At 39.7% G+C, this 10,610-nt stretch overlaps 1 protein-coding gene across 1 annotated transcript in view; it reads left to right on the top strand.

Moving 5' to 3' along the window:
* The window catches only part of LOC116252402 (K(+) efflux antiporter 3, chloroplastic-like), a 32,294-nt gene continuing 21,684 nt past the window's right edge, over positions 1–10,610 (top strand). The window contains exons 1-4 of the mRNA XM_031626633.2: positions 1–511; positions 2,278–2,661; positions 6,371–6,472; positions 8,197–8,277. Coding sequence (XP_031482493.1) covers positions 428–511; positions 2,278–2,661; positions 6,371–6,472; positions 8,197–8,277 — 651 coding nt within the window. The 5' untranslated portion in view covers positions 1–427. The remainder of the gene's footprint in view (positions 512–2,277; positions 2,662–6,370; positions 6,473–8,196; positions 8,278–10,610) is intronic.

The following is a 10,610-nucleotide window of genomic DNA, read 5'->3' as shown; positions in this document are numbered from 1 at the left end:
TCCATGGAGCAGAAGAGTCGACTGCCGCAGACTTCTTCCCTCTGTGGCCCCACAGCCACACACCCTCTCTCCTTGCCCACGAACGTTAACTTCCTTGCACCGTTCCATTCCTTTCCTTTCTCCACAATTCAGGGAGGAAGGAAGAGAGAGAGTGGGCGCCGCGGGGACGTGTGGCCTCATCTCCTCCTCGCGTTCTTCTGTTTCGTGGTGCTCAAAGAAGGGAGGAAGAAAGAAGCAAGCCCCTGGCCTCTCTACCTTCGTTCCTATTTCCCGAGTTGCTTCACATGAAGACCAAAGAACGGCGCTGTCTCGGTGTTCCTCCCGTCTCTCTCTCTTTATCCTAAATGTCCATTCTCGTGGGACTGGACACAGTTTGCATTTCAATTGGATGCCACCGTCTCTGCTTGTTTTCTGACTTCTCCCGGTCATGGCGATCTCTGCGTCATCCGTTTCGCTCCTCGCTTCTGTTTCTTGTTTTCATTACTGCCATTGCAAACACCGTAGTAGCATGGTACCTCTCCCTCTCCCTCTCTCTCTCACGCACCGCACAAACACGCATACACAGGCGCATGTGCGCGCGCACACACACACAAAGACTGACACAGACAAAACGTGCACCCGTGCCAAATGCCGTTCTCATGTGTTTCAGCGTTACACCGAACACCATTGCTTACTGCAGTAGTAAACCGTTTGTTCCGTCAAGCATGTCAGATGGCTATTCTTGCAGGCATTGCAGGACAACGGATGAGTCCATATTCTAGTTAAGTACCTGCAAATGCTAAAAATTGTACTAGGTGCTTGAACTTTGAGCAACAAAGGGAAGTATGCTAAACCACTACGATATTCAGCTTTTCCCTTCAAAGAAGTTGTTTGAACTTTGAAAGGTTACTGAGATACTTGTTAAATAGCCAAAAAAATTAAAAATCGTGTACACGTCCAGAAAAAGAACATGAACGTGGAAACTAATGATCACACAAATTGATTGTCTAAAAGACAGATTCTAGAAACATGGCATGCTTTTGCTAATTGGCTTCTAGCTATTGAATACCGATCTACAAGATGGGTAAGAATTTCAATAATATAGTTGGTAGACGCATATGAGGCTAGGGCAGAAGTTTAATGGAGTGGAGAGAAGGTAAAAAGAAAACGGAAGTAATAAACCTTTATGTAAAGTATACAAAGAACCATGTCCTATGGCTATAAGTTGGAGCTAACCATTTGGATGCTGTTCATTTTACTGATTAACTAAGCATATGCAGATTTTGAAGCTGATAAATAATAGAACTGAACTACTATGCTAACAACTATGACACAAGTATTTAATTTTGAAAAACATGAGGGATGTCATCAGCAGGTGGGTGTGATAGTGTGACCCCCTGATGGTTGAAATATGTTCAGATGAAGGCCAAAGTCTTCCTCAGGCAACAATTTTGTGCAATTTGAGAAGATTGTTAGTAGGATCTAAACTGCCTGTTTTAATCTTGCTGTAAACAATTCATGATTGTGGTACACGGGAACTCCAAAATGGCCATGATCCAACATTGGTATCCTTAAGTGCTTGTACGATGTGCTTCTAGGTGCTAGCAGTCAGGCAGATACTATATTTACAATGTCTGTTTAATTATAAAATATTAGTTTGCATTTTTTGCATTTGTTGTTTTTTTATGTTTTGTTGGCATGCTTCAGCTTACCATTTACGGTATATATTATGTAGCTATATGCATGATTAACATGCACAATGGCACTCCAGTTTGGAAATCAACCATGTGCCAGTTATACACGTACCAAAACGATGATCTTTTAGTCTGACTGAAAGAAAGTGCTTTCAGGTCTTTGCTTTTCACTTGAACTCACCTTCACTTCCCAACAGTGGTAAGGTCGATTATCAAGCCACAGCAATACATGCACCGAGATGGTATCCAGAATCATTCCAGATTGCTGCTTCTGGCAGACTGGCATCATGCTGGAAAATGTTGGAGTGTATAGGGCTGCCCACAGCCGATTTTTTTGGCATCAGCCTCATGTGCGTCGCACATGAAGTCAAAAGAATCTTCAGTGCCAACATGGTGTCTTATCTCTTAAGCCATTGTTTTATATCTGAGTATGGCAAACATTTAGTTGATACATAAGATTTTTACAGATCTTAGAGGAAAGATCGGTGTGTTTCATTGTGTGCTTATGCTCAATCTAATCTTTCCTTTCTTTTTTCTATAATATTTTTTGTATTCCCTGGCACTTCTGTTGAATCTAACTAGTTGTTCCTAATTCATATTCCAGGAATCTACTTTCTGGCGAGATTTTGCTTCTCTGAAGGCCTATCCTCGTCTTTATCCAGGAGGTTGTTGCCATTTTTCTTATATTCACTCCTTTTTGCCTCGGACGGGTATAACACTGTCTTTGCTCAGTCGCAAAAAGTTGGGGAATTATCCAATTTCACAGAAATTGCGACAACTGCAAACTGCAACTGCATCTGGTGTTCTATTTGGAGGGCTTAATGGCAGTGTTACCAAGGAGGCCTTATCAAGGAAATTCAGGGCAAATGCTGAGGTCGAAATTGCAAATGCCATCGACGTCATGAATGATTTAGGTTTTGATACCTTAACATTCTTAGCAGTGACTGTAGTGGTTGTCCCTGCATTCAGGATCATCAAAGCCAGCCCAGTAAGACTTCAATGGCTGTCAAATTCAGCTTAATACTGCCTATTGAGATTATCTGTTGGGAGGCAATGTTGCTGCTTTATGTATTTATGACTTTGGATTATCATTGGGTTTCACTATCTCTTTTTTTCTCTCACTGATATGACTGCATGCACTCGCATTGCTTGTGCCCTGTCTTCACAAAAATTACAGGGTTGATGTTATTTAACATGTGAGAACTAGTGAGTTTAGTGTCATAACGTTGATTCTTTTTTTGGATTTATTTATTAAATATATGGCATATGCATTCACGCTTTGGCTAATTCTATCAATACCATGCTACATGCCTTCTTCTCATGTGTGAGGAGAATTTGCTGTCTTCTGCTATATGTATAGGCAAATTCACATACATAAAAAATTACAAAGTTTGTTGATCAGATTGCACATTTTGCATGAAGAATTGGTTGCAGTTACAATACTTCAGCAAGTTGGGTTACTTCCTACAGCAAATTTATTTGAGATAAAATCCATATACACATTAACGGAGGATGAAGAAAAAATCCATTGGCATAGATCAATGGATGCATAAAGATTAAAGAATTACATGCCTGATATGCCCAGAGATGCCCAGAAGGATGACAATCACTGACATTTTCTAGCTACTTTTAAGGTATTGATAATGTGAACTTCCAGAGGAAGGGGAAGAGAATAATTGGGGGAGTAGCATAACCAAATTAGTGAAAGGCTAATTTATGAACAAATTTGTGGAGATAGATTTGTTTTGAAAATTGTGGTCCGCGAGCAATGGTGAGAAGGTGAGAAGCTTGGTGAAGGATATTATTCATACTCAGGAAAATACAAATTTATATAGGGACTGACCCCCTTTTCCTAATTATAGGGCTGCTGTCAACGAGTATGCTGTTCACAGGTAAATACGAGAGACAGCTACAGAACTCAGAGTACTGATACAATCCAATATCATGGAACCACAACTCCTGTTAAGAGGTTAAACCAGAGTGCATCTGGATCCATCACAACACCAGCCAAGACAAGGATAGAGGATAGAGCTTACCACTAGCTTCTACAGGAATTCAGATTCTGAGCTGGCAATACCTTTGAACATACTGGTTAACACTCCCATTTGAACTAGGTTCTTCTTCACTGTAGTAATAACCACGTCAGAAAAGTGTATAAAAGCATTCATTAATCTCAACCTCAAAGTACCATATACACACTATTCTAATATCAAAAGTGACCAAAATGAGAGAAAAATCAGAAGTCAGAAGCCAGCATTCCGTTTTAAGCTAACTGAAGATACAAATCTGGTCGCATGTTGCCAACTAATTGGAGAAATCAAAAGAAGTAGAGTCCGAAACTGGTGCTCCTTGGGACCTTGTTTCAATGATGTCCTAATACCAGAGATCCAGAAAATACCTATGTCAATTTGATGAAACTTGCAGAATGTATTTCCTTGCATAGGCACCTTGGGTCATGAGAAAAAAGAGGCAACATCCAATGTGGAGAAATGAAGGTTCTTCCTCTCTGGTATTGTGCATCTGATTCCTCCATATGCCTATAATCATATGATGTGGCTTGAATACCATCTCAAAGCCTACACAGCAAATGGTGAGAAAGTGACAATCTTGGGTAAGAAGATAATCCTTCTGAAAGGGTAGAGGACACTGATTAAAAATTTGTATATGGTCTTAAGTAAAAACAGCAAAAACAATGCATGGATGACCTGCAATATTTCTTCGAATGGAAATTTTACATGATAAGTTACCTCTAAACTACTAATAATGTGCAGAAGTGCCATCATACAGAGGTAGATCATAGTGTCTCTTTGTCCCCTTCCTGAGAAGGGTATGATCTTCTACCTTTACCAACAAGAAACATAATAATATGAAATCATTCTAATTTTGCTCTAAATTCAATTCTTAAAGCTTGAATTGAAATCTCAAGTTTCTTTTGCTTTTCAGTTTCAATTTCAAAATTTTAGATTCTGATTTTGAATTCAAAAAATTTTCGTAATTCAAATTTCAAGTCATTTGACTGAACTTGAGAATTTTTTGTTCAAATTTCAAATTTTAAAATCAGAGCTCGAATTTTTGAAACCTTAACGGAAAACAACATAATGCATGTTAAGTTTCTGAAGCAGCTCATATGCCGAGTTAGGGCTAATGTATAGAAATTTAGCATGGTTTGTGGTTTCATCTTTAAACATGAGATTAGTATTAAGTATACAGACATTACAATCCAATCCATGCTTCTTTTGGACAATGATTGACATGAAGAATGGGAATAGAGCATATAAGGGTATAATACTGAAAAGGATTAGGGATACTCGTAGGGTTTATTTCCTTCCGCAAAAATGTTGATTATTGACTTGCTAAGAAAAAGGGCATGCAGCTGTTCATCTTCAATATGTTCTGTTGATGTGAATAATAATTTTCTTCCGTTTTTGTTACAAAAATAATCTGAAAAACCATATTTCTTTCTGTATTGTTTCTATAATAAGATAGAACTCTTGATTTATGAAGTGATAAGAGGAAACTTTTGGGAGAAAGATGGGCCTAAATGGCGTTGGCACAAGAGATGAAAATTAATGACAAAGAGGTCTCTCTCTCCCACCCCCCTTGGGCAAGGGCAGAGAGAGAGAGAGAGAGTCTATAGTGTAACACCCTATGCATGTGAAAGGAATTGAGCATAGTCTTTCATTGAAGATCCTGAGAAATTTTGAGGGTTTTATGTACTCATGCCCTATACCATCAGGCATATTAGTTTGTAGTTTTTTAGTTGCAAAATGAAACTGACAATAAGAGGGTTGAAATTTGCCATATCAAGCACTTAAGCCAATTTTGTACTAGGTCATTACAACAGGTATCAGAACCAAGTTCAATACCTGAACAACAAACCAATATGCAAGGAGGATGCATGTTCCTTAAGGTGGAGGGCTGTGCCTGTAATACCTTAAGATTTATAGGAACTTGAGAATAACCATGAGACAAGTTGAGATCTGTCATGCCAGGTGCCTGGGTAGTTTTGGCTGGGCCACTGCATACATGTACATGTATACATACAGAAAATGCATGCATGTGTGTGTGTGTGTGTGTGTGTGTGTGTGTATATTATACTGCAAGGAAATAATTTGTTGTATCCTTCATAACCATGTTGTTGCATCTGCTCCTGAACTTGTAAGGAAAAGGTTTAACATGGTTCTTGAGCATTGAAGGCACAAATATCAGCCTTGATATCTCTTGTAAATCTTGATTTAAATTGGATAAATCTGTTACAAAGATTCTTTTGATAATTTTTCTGTTATAGATTAGTTGCCAATATTTGCTGGATCCATATATCCAGCTGATGAATTGCTTTCTTTTGCTGATAAATTTTGCCTCTTTAACTGCAAGAACCTTGCTATTTAATTTAAATATTTCCTTCATAACTGCAATAATCTTGCTGCTCTTTTGCTTCCAAAAGATTCTGGTTTACTTTGCCTTGACTCTTCCCTAACCAGTACAGATTTTCTTATTCTTGGGTTAGATCTGAACTTTGCTAGATTTTTGTTTGGTCATGTTAATGTCTGGATGTTGTATACAGGATTAGTTTCCATTAGCCTTCTCAAATTAGACATGGTTTTTTACTTCCCTTTTTTTTTTTTACTAACCGCCCTATCTACCAAGATTTTTTTAATTTTCATGTTGCTTTCATGATTATATTTTCTGGATTGCAGATACTCGGGTTCTTCTTTGCAGGAGTTGTTTTGAACCAATTTGGCCTGATCAGGAACCTCACTGATGTCAAGATCTTGTCTGAATGGGGAATACTGTTCTTGGTTAGTTATATGGCCTATCTTTACTTATTCTATGCTTTTATATTCTAACTATGTGGGGTCTTTTCTCTGTTCTAACAAAGAAACCTAGAGAAAGCTGCCAGACTACTAAGAATTTCTATTGGCATGATAAGCATGTGCTTTACAAATTATAACTGGTATTTCTGCATAAAGGAGAATGTGGAGTTGCTTGGCACTACACAATTCCACAAGAACAAGGAGTGGCTTGGTGTTGTACAGTTCCAGAGAATGCAGACCTTCTTTGAGAATACTAAGATTTGAGGCACATGTGTAGCTTTGGCTTGCAATTGAGTTTCTTAAATATTGTCATTCACGTACCTGCATCAGAAGCGTTCTATATACAAGGATGTTTGACATGTTTAATTAAGTATAATTGATGGCTAATGCAATGGAGCCTAATCAATAAGGTTAAGAGTGTGCAAAAGGGACACAAACACAAGAATATAGAACAAAAAACAGTTTAGTTCCAAGCAGATCAATCTCAAATATGATACATACATCTAGGAAACAAATATGTATTTGGAGCACATAAGAAATTGTATGTCCAAGCAAGGGGTGTGAACCCCTCTCTTCATATGTAGGGGAACAATGAACTGGTGGTTGGCGCTAGCTGTCTAGTGATCGGCTAAGTAGACAGCTAGCTGGTCATTTAAATGACCACTATATCACTTGCAAACATTGGAAAATAAGGATAACAAAATAAAAATTTAAATGACCACACTCACACTCACATGGTGTGTGTGTCTTCATGTATTTATATTTGCAAGTGTAGGCGTAAGACTGCCGTGAAATTTTTGTTACCCATTCTCAAACTTACGGTGTCAGTATTTTTAGTCTGCTGAGATACTTCTGTAATGGCTTACAACCAGCCATGTCAAAGTAATTGATGATGACTCTCATTTTGGCTTGACAGAATTTTTTTGATATGATGAGCTATAAGGCATAAGCCGTATGATCAAATAAATTGGCCAATATACAGTAGTTCTCATGGATTTGGATGTTTTTAATATCCATATAACAACAGTGGCCCCAAACAACTAGCCATTGGATTGGTCAAGTGTTTAGGATAACTAGCAGCTAAATTACCTTGACCTTAGTAGTTAAGAGTGCTATAATGGGCTTAGGTGGTGGACCTTCAAAATGGCCTAGTGCTGCCTACATGGGCCAAAAAGAGTAAATGAAAGAGATAAAAAAGGAGAAAGAGGAAGAAGAAGAAGAATAAAAGTATAAAAACATGACAAAAAGATAAAAAAAGAAGGGAAATAATAAAGTAAATAAAAGTGGAAAAAAAGTAAAAGGAGAAAAAAAGGAATTTGAGGCCATATTTTTGTTTCTCTGGATGGCCTAGGCAGCCCTTGAGAAGGTGGATGCCTAGGCCATAGGCTTGCTTATGTGCATTTTGGGCCACTAAGACCTTGAATGCTAGATTATCCAAATGATAAATGGCTTTGGACAAAAGCCAATGAAAATAAAAAAATGTAATCAAAATTAGAATAGTAAAGGCACATATATTTATCTATGCACTGTTCTAGCCTAGGTAACTAGTGTGCCCATAAAGTATATATGAATGCATATTCATAGACAATAAGAACAGGCACAATGGCAAGCAATAGTTTTAACTTTTAACATCATCATCAGAAAATCACAATGCGAACTTCACAAAGTGGAATGACTTATGGCTGTCTTTCTCATATTTCATCTTTCAGCTATTTGAAATGGGCTTGGAGCTGTCACTAGCACGACTAAAAGCACTGGCAAAGTTTGCTTTTGGGATGGGATTAACTCAGGTTAGATACCATGACTCAATACTGCAGGTTTCTCTGGCTGTCATAAATTCTTCTTCCCTCTGGAATAGTTGAATTTGCATGTATGTTGATCTTTTACAGTTTTAACTGATTGTTCTGACCTTACTTATACATGATCTTGTTTTTCTGTATGTACATATATATGATGTTGTGCTGGTACTGTGATGGTTACAGTGGGTTTATGTTGGATATCTGAAACATGCAGGAGACTTGCTGGGAGTTCACTGCCTCAGCTGTCAAATTGAAATATAGGTTCTTGCATTAACATTTGAATCAGTTAAAGGGTTCATGTGTAAAAGTTTCTATTCACTAAATACCATACTTTGGAATTACTTATGTTTTTGAATTTATAGCTAATTCTAATTTTGTTATCGTAGTAGTTAACAATGATAATTTTAGCCTCTTTTCCATTTCACTTAGACTGTTTATGATAATTATTTGTTTTAAGCAGTAAGTGATTCAGATTAATAAAGTCTATGATATTATTTACACAGAGAATTTGTATTCATCCAATTTTCTTTTTCACTTCATTTGAAAAGTTTATTTAAGATGACCTCATAGTAAATTTGAAATGTCCCTCTTCAAATATGTACTATATGGCCTAATTCATATGCAAAGCCCTATTGCAGAGGGTGATTGATGGAGATTGTTGAAGCATGTTAGATGGGTCTCGGGACCGGGTCTGGGTCCATACCCGTTCCATCGTGTAGCCCTTGTTGGGCCTTACTTAAAGATTGTAACTCTAATTTTGAGTGTGAATGAAATTTTAAGAGAGAGAGAGTCTGGGTGCTCGTGGGCTCCAGTTCCTCCTCATCCGTGGTTTTTTCCCTCTTGTTGAGGGGTTTTCCACGTTACATCGTGTTGCTCAGTTGATTTTTGTGTTTCTACATGGTATCAGAGCCAACTAATTCTGAAATCACTGTTCAGTTTGGACGGAAAATCCACATACATTGTTTGAGTGGAGGATTTACCGTTGCCTCCCTTCTGCCGCCACCATGAGGTTACAGCATCTACCCCTGCGTCGCCCGTCGCTCTCCACCCTCGGCCGACGCTCTCCTCCCTTGCTCGACGTTGTCTTTACTCTGTCGTGAGTTCCAGCGAGGTCTGCCAGATCCACCGTCGTCGTTCGTGGTTTATGTCCTCTCTGCACGACGGAGTCCACTGTTGTGTGAGTCGCCTGGACTCTATCTGTCGTTCCCTCCTTTTTTTTCCTATCATTGCTTGAGCCACGACTGCTGCTGCCCCCTCCCTGCTCTGTCGTTCTGGTGCCATTTTGTGGAGCTGTGCCAAGCAGCGTCTTCATCTCCCGTGCCTCATCGCCTGAGTCTCCGCTTCTGCCGTGGAGTTCCGGCGTCGTCTGCCAGCTCTGCCCAGCTCTCTGTCGTGTGTGTGGCTCAGGTACTCAACGTCCACCGTGAAGTTTCGGCGGACCCCGACGGTTTGCCTTCTCTGTGCTGTCTGATTGCCGTCGCCTGCCTCTGTTTATCTCTGCTCTGCCTGACGTTGCTACCTGCTCCGCCCGTGCCCTCTGTTGTTGTCCAGGCTGACGCTGTTGCAAACCAGCTCCCTGCTCTGCCCAACCTTCCACTGGCGCCAGGCATCGCCTTCCAGGTCTGTCGTGCCCCTTGCTGCCGCCGGTGCCCCTTTGTTGTCTCTTGTGCCCCTTGCAGCCGCCGGTGCCCCTTTTGCTGCGGTCAGTGCTCTTCTGCTGCTGGCTGCTGCTGTTCTTGTTATCTTTGCAGGGTTGGTCAGTAATCATGGCAGTGTCTTCCTCTTCGACCGTCAACAATGATCAGACTGAAATCGGGGCTTATAGAACCGAGAGCGTTCCCGTTCAGGTCACTACCATTCGTCTTACCAAAGACAATTATCTTAAGTAGTCTGCCGCCATCACCATGGGTATAGCTGGTCGTGGCTGTATTGCATATGTGAATGGGAGTAAGGTTGAACCTGCTGCAAACAGTATGGCTTGGGATACTTGGTTTCTTGAGGACAACCAAGTAAAAACTTGGATTATTAATTCGGTGTCGTCTGATATTCAATCTCTCATTCTTCGTAAGAAGACTGCGAGGGATATGTGGATTATTTTGGGACAGACGTATGGCCAGAAGAAGAGGAAGGTCCGTGTGTATCAGCTGATGAAGGATGTGTACGCTCTTAGGCAAGGGGATCTCTCGGTCGTAGATTTCTATGCCGCACTAAAATCCAAATGGGAAGATCTTGACTACCATTTAGATAATATTTGGAATTGTCCCCAAGACCAAATGCATTATGTGGCCAAAGAGTGGGAGAATAGGATATTCCTATTCTTAGTA

The sequence above is a fragment of the Nymphaea colorata genome, chromosome 4 (assembly GCF_008831285.2).
Source record: "Nymphaea colorata isolate Beijing-Zhang1983 chromosome 4, ASM883128v2, whole genome shotgun sequence".
NCBI lineage: Eukaryota > Viridiplantae > Streptophyta > Magnoliopsida > Nymphaeales > Nymphaeaceae > Nymphaea > Nymphaea colorata.
Note: the sequence above shows the minus strand (reverse complement) of the source record. Positions and strands in the feature narration are given on the sequence as shown.